General features: G+C 37.1%; 2 protein-coding genes and 1 pseudogene across 3 annotated transcripts; 2 read left to right on the plus strand and 1 right to left on the minus strand.

Moving 5' to 3' along the window:
• Positions 1-3,816: 3,816 nt before the first annotated feature.
• On the plus strand, positions 3,817-8,913 carry LOC121246625 (probable GTP diphosphokinase RSH2, chloroplastic). Its single transcript, XM_041144830.1, has 6 exons — positions 3,817-4,999; positions 5,137-5,322; positions 6,386-6,846; positions 7,429-7,587; positions 7,684-8,035; positions 8,433-8,913. The coding sequence occupies exons 1-6, from the start codon at positions 4,313-4,315 to the stop codon at positions 8,739-8,741; spliced, it is 2,154 nt and encodes a 717-aa protein (XP_041000764.1). The 5' UTR covers positions 3,817-4,312; the 3' UTR covers positions 8,742-8,913.
• A 1,254-nt stretch (positions 8,914-10,167) lies between these two features.
• Positions 10,168-11,930, minus strand: LOC121245518 (annotated as a pseudogene).
• A 4,361-nt stretch (positions 11,931-16,291) lies between these two features.
• LOC121245664 (growth-regulating factor 5-like) lies at positions 16,292-18,196 on the plus strand. 2 transcript variants are annotated; one of them, XM_041143602.1, is made up of 4 exons: positions 16,292-16,748; positions 16,879-17,377; positions 17,460-17,797; positions 17,927-18,196. In XM_041143602.1, the coding sequence occupies exons 1-4, from the start codon at positions 16,565-16,567 to the stop codon at positions 17,932-17,934; spliced, it is 1,029 nt and encodes a 342-aa protein (XP_040999536.1). In that variant the 5' UTR covers positions 16,292-16,564; the 3' UTR covers positions 17,935-18,196. The 2 variants fall into 2 exon arrangements, with proteins under 2 accessions (XP_040999536.1, XP_040999537.1); XM_041143603.1 differs by having other exon boundaries at positions 16,298-16,748; positions 16,894-17,377.
• Positions 18,197-18,541: the final 345 nt, after the last annotated feature.

An 18,541-nucleotide genomic window follows, 5' to 3' on the forward strand; every position in this document is an offset into this window, starting at 1 on the left:
AAAAATTTACAATATCATTAAAAAATATTTTCTTAATCATTAAATAAAAAAAAAAATTATCATTCGAGACACAAATTTGGATTCCGAAAGTATTTTTAAAAAAAAAATATTTTCTCCCTCATGGATTGGATGGTAGTTTGGTTATCTAGGTGAAGATAACTTTGAGTTTCTTATTCGGAAATCAAAATGAAAGAAGATTTCGTTTGCTTCAATCTTTCCGTCTAGAATTTTTTAAAATATTTGGGCGAGCCCTTTAGCGGCCCAGAAAAATTAACGAAATTGAAGAATGTTTTGAATCTAATTAGTTCCTGTGTTGTTTTCATCTTTGAAAAATAATGTTTGGATAAATCTCGACTGGGATTTGGGATTCCGTTTTCTCTTATTTCCTCGGCAAAAGCGCAGGCCACCGCATTTGGACAGTGATATAGCACATCTGACAAAACATTAAAATAACATTTGGCAAGTGGGTTGGGCACAACCCGCTTGTAGCTAAAAGAATTGTATTTTTTATAGTCTCGGATAGGAATGTAAATTTAAATTGGAAAATCGAAAAATCAGATCGGATCGGATCGAATCGAATCGGACTGTTGGTTCGATTTTGAACCGGTCTATTCCGGGACCGATTCTTATATTATGAAAATCGACCGGATCTGATCTGGTTTTAGTTCCGTAGTTTCTGAGACTGGATTGGATTGAACCGATTGGAAAAAAATATATAAATTAATTATATATATAAAAGTTTTATATATAATATATAATTATATATTAAATTTTTATATATAATATATATAATTATATATCATATATGAAATAATTTCATATTGTAATTTATAAATTATAATATAAATTGTTAATCTTAAATATGAACATTTGTAATTTATTTGATCATATCTTATTACTATAATTATATATAAGATAATGTTATTATAATTTATAAAATAAAAATTTAATCGTAAAGATAAAAATTTAATTGATTATATGCTTTAAACATAATATATATTAAATTATTATTAGCATTTTATCATAAGAAATAATATTTTATTATATATTTTTTTATATTTTAAAAAAATTAAACTGGATCGAAAATCAGTAAAATAAAAAATATTGATTTAAATGAATAATCAGAATATAATCAATTTTAAAAAATATAAAATCCATACGTATCAATTTGATATTAGATTTTGTCTAAACTCGGATCGAATGGGATCAGTTACATTCTTACCCATGAGTGTATAATATATGCGTGAGCTACATTCCAACACGTGCCTATAGCTGGCTTGCTCGTTTTGGGATCTGTCCTACACGCGAAACCAACTCGTTGTACTCACTCACGGTCGAGCAAGCGCGTGCATAACATTCATGCATGTTGGTATATTTCCTCTACTGCCTATCTGCACTCTCGGCCAAACAGGAGATTCCCCCTCTCCACAGTTTGATGCATGTTGCACGTTTGAATGATTCTTTACGGATTAGTTACACAATTAGACAATGATGAGAGGATATGAATTATTTTGTTTAAAGTTAAATAAAATATTATTTTTAATATTATTTTTATTTTAAAATTTAAAAAATTTAAATTATTTATTATATTTTGTATAAAAATTTAAAAAAATTATAATAATTAAAAAAAATGAGATAGTTTAATTTTATGAAATTAAAGCAATCCTTAGATTTTATTTAGAACTTAAAATCATCTCAACTCATCTCAATTCATCATTATAATTTTTTCAATTCTTAATATAAAATATAATAAATAATTCAACTTTTTCAAATCTCAAAATAATAATAATATTAACAAATAATATTATAAAAATATTTTATCATCTCAACTTAACTCAATTCAACATTTAAACACATCCTTAATGTTCTCGAAAACCCTTTTAAGCTTTCCTCGTTTGTTTTTATAATTCTTATTATCTTATCTCATCTTATATAATAATTACAATATTTTCAAATTTATACACAAAATAAAATACATAATTTAATTTTTTTAAATTTTAAAATAAAAATAATATTAAAAAATATTTTATAATAATATTTTATTTAACTCCTAATTTTAATTTAACTCATCTTATATAAGAACAGAAACGAGGCTGATTCTTCAACCCTCCGATTTGGAAAAAGTGGTGTAGAATGAATCTATGTATTCAGTGAATTGTCTACCAAAAACAGTATCTTGACTCGATTATTGACTTTTTGCGCTTTTTGACCTCCGAGAGGGCCATGCCCACCGTCCGATTCATAGAAAAAAAGCCCCGACATTCACGAGCTAATTGGGCGGAGCTATGACCGAGTTGGCACCGCGACAACACGTGCGAAGAGGGGGACATCCCGAGTGTGACCGCGTCCAAATCAACGCCCACATAATAGCCGCCAACGCCGACAACGTGTCTGCCGCTGTTTCTGACCACTGGCGGAGGTAGCTGCTGGTGACTCGCCACGCTAGTACCAGAAGCAAAGAATCTAACAGAAAAATTCATCACTCTTTTGTTTTTTTACTTTTTTTTGGAGGAACTAAGGTGGTCCTTATCATGGACTTCCCATGTCTTGTTCTAGAGTTTCTCGGGGGAAGCTGTGGAATTACCATTCACTCCGCAATCGAATTGTCCACTGTGCCCTTTTATTCACTCCCAGCTTTTTTATGGTACCATTTTCTTCCACTCCGCAATCGAATTGTCCACTGTGCCCTTTCATTCTCATCTTCGAATCATTTTCTTCCACTCTCTCTCTCTCTTCCTCCTCGACTTTCCAGAGAAACAAACAATAATTTTGTGTCTCTGTCTTGCCCAATTACAATTCCACTATTGGATAGATTATTTCAGATAAAAAAAATAAGGGCTTTTGTAAGATTCAATGGATTAATCATCCCCACAATGGAATCTTGTAATGGGGCAATATAAGTATAGGCAAATGGGGACCGAAGAAGCTTTATCATTCAAAGCTGAAAATGAAATAAAATTAATAATTAATGTAAAATACTTATATTGGCCAAAAGGTGAATCTTACTTAGATTTTTAAATTGGATATTTCATTAAAATTGAATAATTTTTATTTTTTGTTACCTTGAAATGGACAACTTAAATGATGTCAGCACATTAATTCAAAATCCACACGTGACATCATCGTATTGGCAAATCTATTAAATCTAAAGATACCAAATTATTGAAAGTTTTCATACCAATTTTATTGTTAACAGTCTTTGTATAATGTAAATCAATCGCCTCCAATTCTATTTGTGGAATTAACTTTCATTTCGCTTATTATCTTTAATAATAGAGAAATATTTTAGTTACAAAATAATTATATAAAAATAAATCTATAAACTGATATGACTTGATATGTTATTTCAGATTGTAAAATTATTTTTATTATAAAATATATTTAAAAGATGTCATAAATTCACATAAATTTATAGATTTACTTTATATAATCTCTTTGTATCTATAATAATTATCTATATATAATATTTTATATTATAAGATCTATATATTACATGTCTAAATTATAAATATATATAGGAAAATGATAAAAGAGAGAGAGAGAAGATTACAAGACTGCCTTCTCCTTCCGTTATACGGTTATACCCTCTGAAAGAGGACTAGACAAACCTACCTTTATTAGGTTGCAAAGATCTAAATTTAGATTTTTTTTTATTCATGAGAAAAAGTCCTTTATCCATCCCAAGGCCAATTGCGTAATTTCATATTTCGTTTCCATGGCTTGCTCCAAGTTAAAACAACAGAAAAAAGGAAAGAAAAGCTTGGAGTCTCTCGAAAGAACGTAAATAAATCTTCCTCTGCCCCTCTCTTTCTGTCACTTTCTGTTTGACTCTTTTTCCTTGAAAATTATAGGGTTAGGTTTTTTTTTTTTGGTAAATCCCTCCTCAATTCCATGGCTTTTCTATTTAATTCAACTCCGATTGGCGTTCGATTTCTATAAATTTTGCATACTGTAGCTTAACTTACTTTCCTCTTAACAACTCCAAAACCGCTCATTTCTTACATAATTTTAATTAATTGACTCTTAAAAAAACTACACTTTGATTCCAGAATATTTGTGGGCTACTCAGAGAATTCTCGTGTGGCAAACTATTGGGTTCTTGTGAGAAAAACAGCACTGATTTTCTATTGGGGAAATATCGATTTGCATTTTTCTTGGGTTTGAATGTAAATCAATTGGGTTTCTCGAGAAAATTTACAGGGTCTTTGAGAAAATCCAATTTGTATAAGTACTGTTTCTTGATCTGAGCCCCTGCTGAGGCAGTTGTGATCCGATACCAGTTTTACGGAAGCCGAAGCGAAAGAAAAAGGCCATGGTGGTACCAACCATAGCTCTATACGCGAGCCCACCGAGCACCGTGTGCTCAGCACCGCACCCATGCCAGATCAACGCCCACGCGTCGTGCGATTTCGAATTGAGCTCTTGGCCTTCCTCTTCGGCATCATCTTCACCGTCCACTCCGCAAAAGCCCGGAATCGGCGGCCTCTCGTGCCTCCTCTCCTCGCCCTCAGTGCGACCTTCGTCGAGTTTTTCGGTTGGTGGCTGCGGTGAAGAATTTAGCTCTTTGTGGCACGACAGAGGCGAAGAATTGAAGGAACTGAGCAGCTCTTATTACCATTTGCCGAGTAAGTTCGCTGGGTCTTGTCTAAAGAAGGATTTGAGCCCAGTTTCGGTGTTTCAGGTCCCGGTTTCGTGTAGTAGTAGCGTCTCTGGATCCGTTAGAAGCCCCACGATGAGTTTCCAAAGTGGGTTGTTCAATGGCTTCGTGAGGAATGCTTTGGGTTCGTGCGTAGATTACGATTCACCCAGTCTCGAGCTCTGTAGCGATGGATATAACGTGGGTCTTGCGGAAGAATTGACTTTCAATATAGAGGTGGAGGGGAATTCTGAGCCGTATGTAAATGAATTGTTATTGGGTGCCCAATCAAGGCACAAGATCTTTTATGAGAATTTTGTGATCAAGGCTTTCTACGAAGCTGAGAAAGCACATAGGGGTCAGGTGAAAAAATATTGCTTTTTTTTTTTTTTTTTTCCTTTTTCGTTCACATTAGAATTCTGATTGTAAACTTACGTTGTTTTATGGGGAGTACTTTTTTGTGGTTTGGGTTGAGACGTTTATGTGTTGATTTGTTGCAGATGCGTGCCAGCGGTGATCCGTACTTGCAGCATTGCGTAGAGACGGCGGTGCTGCTCGCGCTGATTGGCACTAATTCAACGGTGGTTGCTGCAGGGCTTTTGCATGACACACTTGATGACTCTTTTATGAGCTATGACTATATTTTTGGGATGTTTGGAGCTGGGGTCGCAGATTTGGTCCGAGGGGTAAGAGACTGAATTTTCGTAACTTGCATCTGGCTTTGAATTGAGTAGCAAGACAGAAACGCGCTGTAATGCTTGAGAAAGACTTATCTTCGCATGTGCAAGAGCAGTTGTGGTTTCTTCCTTGAATAGTTCAAAATTGGCATGTAGGGTGAACTCTTTTATTTATTTTTCATATAATACAAATTTAAGAGGCTAACTTGGAAATCTGCGAGCCATGGTTTTGTAGATTGCTTATAGTTTTTCAAAATCTGACTCAGACCATGCGCTGGAAGTGTCATGGTTGCCGTATTCAGTAGCAGATATAATTTGAATTAGTTCAAGAAGAATCATTGATGTGACGCTTTGGCTTAGTTTCTCTTACAAGAGAACATGTATGTGCATAAATGGTATGATATGGTTTTTTATTGTTTGTTATTGAATTGTATGTAAGTGAAACATAATTGTTGCAGTCGGCTGATCAGTTTTATGGTTGATGAATATCAGAGATTCCTTAATCATCTGTGATAGCAGCAAGAAAAAGACAGGCTTTTAGGATTGATAATCTCAAACTTTGTTGGTTTGAAGAAGAGTGATGGAACTGTGACACTGAAGCCTGTAGGAATAGTTTTTAATGGGGTTTTGATGTATTGAGTATATCTGTCCTTTCTTTGGGTTATCACAAATGTTGGAGATCTAGTATATCTTTTCCCTCATAATTCCTTTTTATTTTTTGAAAATGCAGTGCATTTCACATTGGTTCGGTTCTGATTCCTATCTTATTTTTTCTTCAAAATATAGAGGTGCCTTGGCATATAGTTGGAACTCGGGTGACTAAGATTTCTTTATATAAATTATGAGGGGCTTAATTTTTCCCACAGCATCTGTATGGTTGGTTAAATTTGAAATTTGGATTTCATTCAATTTTTTTTAAACTAAAATTTATGTGGTAAGAATTCTTGTTTATTAGTTGACTTAGATGCAGTCTATTGGGATTTTTATCTTACCCCCCTTCTCTCTCTCTCTCTCTCTCTCTCTCGTTTAATCTAACACACTTATAATATACTTCTTTATGACATATGTTTAGGTCTCCAAGCTAAGTCACTTGAGTAAGCTTGCGCGCTACAACAATACAGCAAGTAAAACAGTTGAGGCCGATCGCTTGCATACCATGTTCCTTGCCATGGCTGATGCCAGGGCTGTCCTCATTAAATTAGCAGATCGATTGCATAATATGATGACACTAGATGCATTGCCTCTAGCCAAGCAACAAAGATTCGCAAAGGAGACATTGGAGATTTTTGCACCCTTGGCAAACCGTTTAGGAATCTCTACATGGAAGGAGCGTTTAGAAAACCTATGTTTTAAACATCTTAACCCAGACCAACATCAAGAACTGTCTTCTAAGCTTGTCGACACGTTTGATGAGGCCATGATCACTTCTGCTATAGAGAAATTAAAACGAGCTCTTAGGGGTAAAGCTATTTCTTACCGTGATGTATCTGGACGGCATAAGAGCTTGTATAGCATTTACCGCAAAATGTTGAAGTATGATCTCTCTCTCTCTCTCTCTCTCTCTCTCTCTCTAATACAAACAACCGCGGATAATCTACTTTTAATTCTGGACAAGGCTTTCCTAGCATTTTTGCAGGACATCTTCGATTGAGCAAGGATAATTAATAGAATAGGGCATCATGAGGTGTTAGCATTATTTATTCCAATACTTATCAAAAATTCTTTATTCCAATACCTAACTAAAACTTCATCAGTCGTTTATAGATCAGCATGCAAACAGACTGGCATGGACTCATATTCAATTGCTTCTGCTGCAATGATCCCTATAAATGTCAAATTTTCATGAGATAAGAACTTCTAAAGCAGTTTGAATTACAGCAATTTGTAGTTGTGTTCATGGTGGTTGAAGCTGGGGCTTCATTTCTTTTAGATATTTTCATGATAACTGAAGGGAATCGCAGGCTTTGTATTACTTAAAATATTACCTAGTCTAACTGTGTTGCGGAATGTGCTGGAGAAAATTATTAGCATATGGTCATTCCACTAGTTATACATTTTTTTTTATTATTTAAAAGTCAGTTTCACATTACTTATATTAGGCTCTTTCCTTTGCAGAAAGAAGCTAGTCATGGATGAGATTCATGACATTCATGGCTTACGGTTGATTGTTGACAATGAGGAAGACTGCTATAAAGCCTTGAGAGTTATTCACCAGTTATGGACTGAAGTACCTGGAAAGCTTAAGGACTACATAAATCATCCCAAGATTAATGGGTATGTAATAGGTTAGAGGCATTTGAGTGCTCTAAAGGCGGTTGTGTGCTCTAGTTTACCTTAATTGTTTCTTAAGTTTGATTTCATAACTTATAGGTATCAGTCTCTGCACACGGTGGTGATGGGTGAAGGCCTGGTTCCACTTGAAGTTCAGATTCGGACGACTGAGATGCATTTGCAGGCTGAATTCGGCTTTGCGGCTCATTGGAGATACAAGGAAGGTGACTGCAAATATTCTTCATTTGTGCTTCAGATGGTCGAGTGGGCTCGATGGGTTGTCGCCTGGCAGTGTGAGACAATGAGTAAAGACCGGTCATCCATTGCCTATGCTGAATCGATAAGGCCGCCCTGTACATTCCCTTCTCATTCTGATGATTGCCCATATTCATACAAGCCGCACTGTGGCCAGAATGGGCCTGTGTTTGTGATCATGATTGAGAATGATAAGGTGTGTGTGTGTGTGTCTGAATTTTCACTTCTCAGCACCCGCATGCTTGTTTTCCTTTTCTGCTTTTATACAATGTATGAACCTAGGATAAAAAAAGAATAATAATAATAATTAATAATAATTGTATGACTAGTTAGGTCTTTTATATGAACGGGCAAATGTTGACTAGATGTGGTTTTGGCGCTATTCATAGTCTTATCCAACTTGGCCCAAATTGGATCTAGTGGCATGTTTTTTTTCAGGTCTCTCTGTTTACATATTGATCCTTCTGCTATTGGTTCTTATTAACTGCTTTATCCGACCTTTGTAGTGTTTATGTTGTAAACAAAGAAACAACTAGAAGAACATCATGCATGAGTTGATGTCGCCGTGACAAGCTTTTGTTTGAATATTGCAGATGTCCGTACATGAGTTTCCTGCAAACTCGACGATAATGGATTTGTTGGAAAGAGCTGGACGAGGAGGCTCGAGATGGACACCATATGGTTTCCCCCTGAAGGAAGAATTGAGGCCAAGGCTGAACAATGAGCCAGTGAGTGATCCGACGTGCAAGTTGGAGATGGGGGATATGGTGGAGTTAACCCCAGCCATTCCCAACAAGTCTTTGACAGAGTACAGGGAAGAGATTCAGCGAATGTATGATGGTGGGTTGACTGTGTCCAGCACTGGGCTTGCTGCTAGCAGTAGGGTTGGGTGGAGAAGTTGACCCCCATTTTGATCTCCCTTTTTATATTTATATTATATACGATTCTAATGACAATAGACTATTCTTGTATATTTATATATATATATATATATATAGCATATGGGCCTGTACAGAAAAGCTACATCGATTTATTACTGTGTTCATCAAAGTGCCGAATGATCCATCTTATTAACTTTCACTTGTTAGTTTCCAAAAAAAAAGAGAGAGCAAAAGTCTGTTAAGACATTTTTTTCACTAAACATATCAGGGGTTTGACAATCATAGCAGCAGAGGACAAAGTTAAAAGTCGCAGGTGAAGTGAGATGAATTGAGATTAAAGTTAAAAGTTGAATAAAATATTATTAAAATATATTTTTTTAATATTATTTTTATTTTGAGATTTGAAAATGTTAAATTGTTTATTTTATTTTGTGTAGAAATTTAAAAAATTTGTAACAATTAGATAAGATGAGATGAGTTGTAAAAACAAACGAGGATGCGAATGAGCTGGGAATATCTCATTCCATTACAATATATTCTGTAATTAGAAATATTGGCTTCAGGCTCAGCCCTCCCTTCGGAAAACACGCCAAGGTTTTGTTCTCCTACTAGTATTTAGTATCCTGTCTTGTGGGGAAAGAGAGAGAGAGAGAGAGAGAGCGAAACAAAAGAACCATTATGTCTAACGATGTTGTCGGATTCAAAAGAATTTCCATGTTTAAGAGATCTCAGTTTCTCTACATGAGCGGTGTAGCAAGTAAAACCGAAAGCAGTTCCATTTCTTGAATGCCGAGAAGCAACATCGACAGCGAGGGTAGCGTGGCAATGGGGCCTCTCGGCATCAGAGATGGGTACAATATCCCCTGATGAGGAGAAGGCAATCTGCATTCATTCCTTGTGGGGGCACCTGGCGTGTTGCCAAAGCTGTGCCATCTCAGTTGAGCAGTAATAGTAATACACATCCAAGTCTCCCGTCTTCAAAGCGACATGTAATTCTTGATCTCACTACTTAAGGGGTACCAATTTTTAAAGAGGTATACTATGATTTTTGCTATTGACAACAAGCTTAAAAGTTATAGGGGCATAAATCTCCAAGGTGATGCATGTATGTAAAGAAATAAGAATTCTGTAACAGGTTGGGAGTTATAAATTTGATCAACGTGTTGATAACTTGACTACAAATCTAAATAATATTGAACGAGTTTTGGATCTAAATAACATGGAAAGGGTTTTGGATTCTTTTTGTGTGATTGGGTCACTGATTTGATGGAAGAAACAACACTTTTGATGAAATCCTGCCCAACATATCAGTACAGCTATAAGAATAGCTTTTGCCTCTAAACAGTACAGAAGCTTTATAGTTCCCAGCTAAAGACCTTATTCCCAGCAGAACTACATGGAGTTGAACAACAAGAAAACCGTGTTACTAAATGGAGCCAGACTATGATTTCATTTTCAGCTGAAGAGCTGCCAAGCAAATCATGCAGGTTGCAAGAACAAAAGACTCCCTTGTCAGCCTCCACGCAGCTTATTATTCTTACTTTTTACATGGAATATAGGAAAGAGAATAATTAATTGTTTTAACTGTCCTTAGTTTTCTTATCCAACTTCCACAAAGAACAAAAAGAAACAGGTTGTTCTTTCCACCATAATCCCACACATCCATCTTTCTCTTCCGCTCTCATCCCCCATTTACTATCATACTTTCTCAACAGAGCTCGAGCCCCATCAATTGCATCCTCTCCAAACGGCTTTCCTATGAACCCCAATCGTCTCATTCTCTCACACCACTTTTCTTTCCCTTCGTTCATCTCTCGCCTGTTAGTCAAAGCTTTCGCCGCCTCTCCTTCCATCAGTCTCCTCTCTTCACTCTCCCGCCCCTTGAAAGCCGAGCTTGTTGAGTCCAAAAACCTCCGCAGGTAATCCACTCGCCGAGAGAACCCAGTTGCGATATTCCCACAATTTTTGCAGCTAGAGTCCGTGCTGTTTTCGCTTAAAATACTCCCTTTGGTTCCATGCCTCTCAGTACTCTCAAGAACTCAGTTCTTTCGTCCGGGGAGTTGTGATTCAGATGGTGAAGCCGAAATTGCGCGCAAACTATTAAGGTTTCGTCAGGAGATGTGTTAATGGCTTGCGCACGACTTTGCAAGGGATGATTATTGAGCCGGTTGATCTGCAAATTAACGTTCATTGACTTGGCGAAACAGAGAAGCCGAGAGGAAACGTTGTCTCCGGGAGGCCCAACGGAAAATGGGGTCTCTTTCTTTTGATCGTCTTCGACGGTGTCGGCGATGACGGTGATGCGGACCAGTGAAGGAGGCCCTCCCGGTCTGCGATACAAGGCCTCAAGCAGGGTTGGCCATTGCACACCATGAGAGACCCCAATATCAAGAATATGTAGATTTCACGAGCTGCCAGGCTCTTGGGCAAGAATTTGAAGAATCGAAGCGTTTGCTATGTTGTTGGGGAAGGAAAACCAGGGACTAACCTCGAAGAATTTGAGCAGTGATCTTTGGAAGAATCGTGAATCGGAGGAAGCAAAGGTATACCCTGCTAGGGAGGAGGAGGAGATCGAGGTGGGGGATATGTGTTGTGCCAGTGCTCGGAGGCCGTGAAAGGCGAGACGGCGGTTGGAATCGCCCGTGTGGGAGGCGAGCTCTTGGAGGACGTAGAGAAGGTGTTGTAAGCGTGACATATTGCCCTCAGTGATGGCAGCCGCGCAAGGGTTGAGCAGCTGCTCGGCCCATCTTCCCTCCTTGTCTTTACCGTTATTACAGTTATTTCCTGTGGCTTTGCTAGTACTTTTCTTGTTTCCAACGGACTTCTTAACTGCCAAAACTTCCTCAACCTCTGCAAACCCAACGTCAGCGTTCGTGATCCGCTGACTCTGATTCTTCTGGGGACTGAGGTAGTTTAGGGATTGTTTGGAAAGGATGTTGTCTGAAGCTTTTCTTTTCTTGGATGAATTGCCGGTGATGGGTGATTAAAAACGGTGGGGTTTGTAGGTACTGTGCAGGTGGCAGCCGCAATGGCACTATAGTCAAACAGATCTTGGCCAACATCTGGACTTTCGTCCCACCATTGATAGCCGTTGATATCACCGGAGTCGTATGGATCATCCAGGAAAGAAGGAAAGAACGAAGCTGAATCTTCGGTCCAGTCCAGGATGTGATCTGAGTTGGGATTCGGTTCTGGTTCTTCCATGGTCATTTTAATCGACAGAGAGGGTGTTCAAGAGGATGAGACTAGGAGATGGTTCTATTTTTTTCTCCCGGGTTGGAGAAGATGGGATACGGCTTGATCATTGACCAAACAAGAGGGTAGATTAAGGTTTCAGACTTTCTTAAAGTATATAGAGTAATGCAGGTTTTTTTTTTCCTTTTTAGTATTAGAATAATGCAGTTGGCAGTGACGCTTTTAGAAGGGGACAATAAAGGGCATTTCTTGAATTTTTGGCGTGCTGTTTGCTTGGAAGATATGGTGGCTTTTTCGTGTTTATTTTAAGCTGCTATGAGAGTAGAAATTGGTACCTCCTCTGTCCATTGGGTGTATGATTGTTCTCCTGTATTCCATGGGGGGTTTTAAATCCATTTGAAAACTGAGCTTTCATGGGTTGAATTGGAGTTGCCAAGAGACAACAAACTCTGCTCCACTAATATTATATTACACGCCCTTGTCTGGTGCAGCTTTGTGGCGTTGGAGAGTCTCCAAATATGTTAAGATTCTCCCAGGAACCAATGAGTTTAGACATAATTCTTGCATATGTGCAGGATTCGATCCGTGACCAGACTGGATTGCTTTTTTCTCTGTTTCTAACGTTTCAAAACCATTAGCACATGCTTGATGCGCCTCCCCAAATTCATAACTTAGTCCATGTAAACTCACCCTCTTGCTGCCTATTTCATTGGTAAACACCCTCTGTGGCTTAGCCCTGAAAGGCTATCACTACTTTTTCTTTTCTTTTCTTTTAAGACCAATACGAATCCGATTGATAGAAACCTCCCCTGCTTTTCTAGTGAACAAGTAATTCTCAAAGTGCTTTATGTCATCGTGAAGATTCTGATTCTTCTTCTTCTTTCTTATAAATTTTCTTGTTCTCATCTCAATCTTTTTATTAAATTGCCACCTTAAGCCATCAAGCTCAAATATGTCGGAAGTGATAATAACTTGTAAGCTTTACTTCTCATCTTCTGTGTGCACCAATGCGAATGTAGGTAAAAGGGATCCAAACCTGCCAAAGGCCGAAATATAAAGCCCAAAAAAAAAAAAAAAAAAAAAAAACTCAGCAACCAGCCCATTAGAATGACTATCTCCGTAGCCAATGCTGTAATCAGTGTCGCGTCCAGCAGTATGGGTGTTTCTTGGATTTGCCCACAGTTCAAAGCGGTGCAGAGTAAAAGGTCTCAAATTTCCGATGGAATATACAGGAACTGCATCATTAGCCATTGTTAAAAGCGTTTGTCCGCTTATGTCTTCTGGGTCAGGGCAAGACTCGAAATGGACAAATTTCAGACGGATCACCAGAGCCGTAGGCAACAGAGCTAGTACACCAAAGTTTTCTTTAAGCAATCCACGTTTATTAATGTGATAATTTAGTGATATACAGAACTACAAATAGGTGAAACGTTTTGTGTTGCAGTAATTTTGCTGCAGAACTCCTTTTAAAAGACTGGCCATTAGATTGTTAACAGATTTTTAGAGAAATTACAATCTCCCTTTGGTACCTAGTGCTTGGAAAGTGGGTAAGGGTCACAAGATACCTGGAGTATGAGTCGTTTCCTCCCCTTTTTTCCTATTCTTTTGGCGTAAAAACTGAAAATTTAGACGAAAATCATAACAGAATCACCTCCTTTTAATCCCATGAAGCTCAACTTTTGATTGGAAAATCCGAGACATAAAGGTAAGGACTTGTTGAGTTTTGAAGTGTATTTTTCTGCAAAATCGATCCCTTAATTATAAATTATCCAGGAGCATTTAAGTGTCTTTTCATTTTTCTGCACATTCATTCATATTAGACATTCATGTATCTGTCAAGAAGTTGTACGCATGCATTTATCTGAGTCAGACATAACGTATCTCTCTGTAAGTCTCCGTCATGCTTATAAATAGCCCAATTTATGTTCAGTCTCTACGTATTCACAAGTGTGAACTGAAAACCATCATTTGATATTGCAGTGATCTTGAATTCAACTGTCAACTTGTCCTTTATTCATTAGACCTGTATTTTTTTTTCTGCTTCTTCACGTCCCATTTTTGGGACTTGGTGTGAAATTTTTAAATCAGTTGAATTACAAGATATGGAGGATATGTATCTTTTCAGTATGTAATTTTGGAAGTATTCCATTAGCATACTGCACCGTCCATGTCTTCTGGTTTTTAACTTCTGAACCTTTTTTTTTTTTTTTTTTTTGTTTATTTGTTGTAGAATTTAATACTTTACAACATGATGCACCACAACAATGAATAGATTTATAACTATTAATGGGAAGTTATTTATGAGATTATAACAACAAAGTCTTTTTCGGTAAAAAAAAAAAAAATTTCTCATCAGTTACGATTCATTATCCCACACTCCATAACTTATAAAAAAAAAAAAAAATGTAGGTATAAAGTGTGAGTGAATAATAACTGAGAAATAGAATTATTTTTTTGATAAAATAACGTTTGAAATGAAAAAAAGCTAAGCAAATAAAGGACCCACTAGTGCACAACCTACTAGAAAAAAAAGAAAAAAGAAACTCCTGCAAGCAAATTGAACAGAAGCAACAAGATTTCAATTTGTCTGAGATACAATAATAAGTAAAATCCTATACACAATAAGGTAGAACAGTGTAAATTCTTAGGTATTACAACACATGCTATGTTGCAGTCTTTTATTTTAGCAAAACCCACACTTTCCAACATCTCTCTCTCTCTCTCTCTCTGTGCCTAAAGAAGATCCAAACCCCACCCCCTTGAGGTCACACAAGTATATGTCTCTGACCCAGGAGAACTGTTGCAGTCAAAACCCTCTTTCTCAGCCAGCTTTCTCAGCCAGCTTTCTCAGGTGGTGAGCTTTTAGACCTGCAGTGTAAAACTGCACCCACTCTGCCAACAAGTGCTTCACAAGGAAAGATGACCAGGACTAATATGGAAAGGGATGCGCTCAAAGGAAAGATACTTAAGAGGAAATTTTTGGGTTAATGAATGAGAGTCTTGTTAGTTGGAGCACAATAAAGTAGTAGCAGCAGGGACATGTGTTTTGGGGGCAGAGTTACAGAATGGGAACAGTCCTCACCTCAGAGTGCAGTTCCCTGACACTTCCTGCAGACTTTCAAGAAAGGAAGAAAAGTGATTTCAATTGCTAACAGACAAACCCAAACCTCCCTGCAACCAACAGTCTCTTGCTTGCGCTTTCTCTATCATATATAATCGGCGAACTCAGAAGAAAATAAAAGAATAAAGTTACCTTCCAACCCAATGTTCTTGCGATGGTAAAATCTCAGAAGAATATAAAGTGAAAAAAAGATTGTTAAATGATTAGTATTAAGTGTTATAAGCACTATGTTAAAATCTGAAGGTGAAAGTTGGCCATTAAATTCTCCAGAAAAAAGAGTTTTACACCAAGTAAACTTGATAGGGCTCATGTCAGAGAGGGTTGTTTTCTTCCCTCTAACAGCACTTTTAAGCTCCATACGGATCTCAAAACCTACAAAACAAAACCATATGAAAGATACCATAATCGCATTACCAAACATAAATCGAAATTTACTTTTTTGGGATGGGTTTAGGACATGTTAATCTGCCACATCATCCTCTTCGCTTCTCATCAGAGATTATGCAAGTGAGCGGTGGGGTAAAGTAGACTATAAAGTAGAGTAATGCTACTTATCTTTTTCATTTTTATAATCTTATGATGTAGTATTAGATAATTAGAAATTATTTATTATATTTTATTTATCAATCTATCATCTAATCTTATATCACAATGATCATAAGATGAAAAAGATACATAAAATACCCATCGAAACTACTAGGCAGGCTAAGCTAATCACCGCACTGTGTATATCTCAACTTGATCATTGCGAATTTAGTCGGCAACAGAAAATGACATATATATACATCCTTCTCTCACTCCAAATTACAGTAACAATAGCTCAGAAAATAGAAGGAAAAAGGGAAAAAAAAAAGTTTTTACAGAAGACATTGCAAAATCCACTACAAATGTTGCAGCTTCACGTAATCTCATGGCACGCTTTTCCAGGACCGTGATTTGGAGACAGCAAAAACAAAGTTGTATCGACTAAACAATGGGTATTGATTTTACACAAACACATTTTTATAACACATTTTATAATAATATTGTAAGATAAAGATATTTTTATAAATTAATGTTATATTTATAAAGTATTTATAAAATTATTTCTTTTTGAATATATTGTTATGAATTGTATTGTAAAAAATATTGTATATAAATATTTTTTATAAGTTATATTTGAATTTAATTTCTTCTTCTTTGCACAGTTGTTCATAGATTTCTGTGAAGGTGTCAGAGACAATAGCAGCAACAAAGGTAGCCGCAGTGCAGAATCAGAAGCAGAAGAAACAGAGGTCCTGTAGTAATAAGAACAGACTCACTCAGGGAAGAGAGAGGGAGAGAGAGGTAGCAGCAGTGTCGTCAGAGCCATTAGTTTTATCCATGTAGAGAAAGATTCTGCAACCAGTGGACTCTGCAAAAATACCCTTTAAAACTATCAGCCCAACAAAAACGAAACCTCTTTCCCTGTGTCTCTGAAATCTCCCAAGTTTCTTCCGCCTTGTTCTTGTTCTGCATCTTGGTCATTGTTTTTGTTTCTATTTCCAAAATGATGAATGCAAATGCAAGAAATAGGTCTCCTTTCACAGCAACACAGTGGCAAGAACTTGAACTCCAAGCTCTTATATTCAAATACATGGTTGCAGGGATCCCTATCCCACCCGATCTCCTCTATAGTGTCAAAAGAAGCTTGGAGTCTTCAATTTCCTCAAGGCTCTTCCCTCACCGCCCCAGTAAGCATGCAAATCATATTCTCATAGCTATATGCGTTAAGACCGTTTTCTCATTAAATACGATTATAAACGTATATATGCAATTATTTTTTGTGGGGGCAAATTAAAATTTTTGGTGTTTGGGTGTGAGTCTCTGTGGCTGCAGTTTCCTGGGAATGTTTTGAAATGGGATTTGGCAGAAAAGTAGACCCAGAGCCAGGGAGGTGCAGGAGAACAGATGGGAAGAAATGGAGGTGCTCGAAGGAAGCATACCCAGATTCCAAGTACTGTGAGAGACACATGAACAGAGGCAGAAACCGTTCAAGAAAGCCTGTGGAAGTTACCTCAACTGCAACAACCACAACAAATGTTTCACCAACCGTCTCATCAATCAACAGAAACCTTACAATAAACACCACAACTGTTCCCACAACCTCTACTTTCTCTGTCTCTCCACTTTCTAATTCTTCTGTGAGCTCTGAAACCCATCCCCATCATCATCCTTACCATGAGGCCACTCTTTATCCCTTCCTTTATTCGCATTCCTCCTCCGCTAGACCTCCCGTTTCTGGTCTGTTACCTCAAAATAACATTACCCATCAACTATTTTTGGACTCTAGATCTTATTCTCAGGCTGATAAAGATTACAGGTTTGTGTAATAGGAAAAAAAAATTAGAAAAGTTGACTACTTTTTTTGAGCTTTTATATTTAGTGACTGTTCGTGCAAATAGTTTTTTTCATGGAGCAAAGGAGGGTGTGGATGAGAAAGCTTTCTTCCCGGAAGCTTCAGGGACTTCCAGAAGCCTACCTGATTCATATCAGAGATCATTAACAACGGATTCCTATAAAGGTTACTCCCACACACAGTTTCAAAGCCTTACTGATAGTGCAAAGCAGCAGCAAGAGCAACATTGCTTTGTTCTGGGTACCGACTTCAAGTCACCAGGACTAGTTAAAACTGAGAAAAATGTAGAAGTCCAGAAGCCGCTGCACCAATTTTTTGGAGAGTGGCCACCAAAGAACACAGATTCATGGCTTGATCTAGCATCTAATTCTAGACTCCCTACTGGTATGTTCATCTCACAATTATTTTCCCCTTATTTCTTTATATTTTGCTTCTTGTACCAATATTTTACAACCATCACTTCTACAATTTATTTATTTTATTTTTTTTTTTTTTTAAAAATCCTTGGTGCAGATGATTGAAAGTCTCAATACTGGATATTTTGATTGTGGCCAAAATAGTCCTTGTTGGTGGGTCAATACCAGCTTCTTGCGAGTAAGGGAGCTTTATTTCGCGAAAGGTACTGTTGGTGAATAAGGTAGACCCGGTCGCAGAAGGATTTGTCTTTTGCTTTCTTGATAAATATTTCCTTCTCTCTCTAAAGAAACATGTTTGGTAAGATTATTTGTAGACTTGCTTGTTTGAATGGAGGCATGCATCTTGACTTGCTTTTGGGTTCCCTAACTTCTGTCTTCTTATATGTATAATGGGCAGTAATCATGCAACTTTACACACACACACACATATATATATATAGGAAGTGCTTTCTGCCAAATTCATGTACGTCCGTGGACCCATATATCCAATTAACATGAGCAATGACTGGCTTGACTCAAATACGTACCAGCATCAGGAGGTCTTGAGCCCTTTGTGTTCAGCGAAGAGTTTGAAAATTCAACATAGCGCTCCAATACCAGCTTTTAATTAAATACCCTGAATTCCTAGATTGTGTTAATAGCATCAGTATCGCTCTCTAATTTCATCCTTAAAATTACTGCTGACGAAGATCATAACGTTAACTAACTTCCA

The sequence above is a fragment of the Juglans microcarpa x Juglans regia genome, chromosome 1S (genome assembly GCF_004785595.1).
Source record: "Juglans microcarpa x Juglans regia isolate MS1-56 chromosome 1S, Jm3101_v1.0, whole genome shotgun sequence".
Classification (NCBI taxonomy): domain Eukaryota; kingdom Viridiplantae; phylum Streptophyta; class Magnoliopsida; order Fagales; family Juglandaceae; genus Juglans; species Juglans microcarpa x Juglans regia.

What these genes read in the sequence shown, in the direction of transcription:
- LOC121245664 (XM_041143602.1), top strand. Translation starts at nt 16,565, where the DNA reads ATGATGAATGCAAATGCAAGAAATAGGTCTCCTTTCACAGCAACACAG. An exon ending in GCTCTTCCCTCACCGCCCCA is followed by an intron (nt 16,749 to 16,878) that starts GTAAGCATGCAA and finishes TTTGGGTGTGAG; the next exon opens with TCTCTGTGGCTGCAGTTTCC. An exon ending in CAGGCTGATAAAGATTACAG is followed by an intron (nt 17,378 to 17,459) that starts GTTTGTGTAATA and finishes TCGTGCAAATAG; the next exon opens with TTTTTTTCATGGAGCAAAGG.
- LOC121246625 (XM_041144830.1), top strand. Translation starts at nt 4,313, where the DNA reads ATGGTGGTACCAACCATAGCTCTATACGCGAGCCCACCGAGCACCGTG. An exon ending in ATTTACCGCAAAATGTTGAA is followed by an intron (nt 6,847 to 7,428) that starts GTATGATCTCTC and finishes TTTCCTTTGCAG; the next exon opens with AAAGAAGCTAGTCATGGATG. An exon ending in AATCATCCCAAGATTAATGG is followed by an intron (nt 7,588 to 7,683) that starts GTATGTAATAGG and finishes CATAACTTATAG; the next exon opens with GTATCAGTCTCTGCACACGG.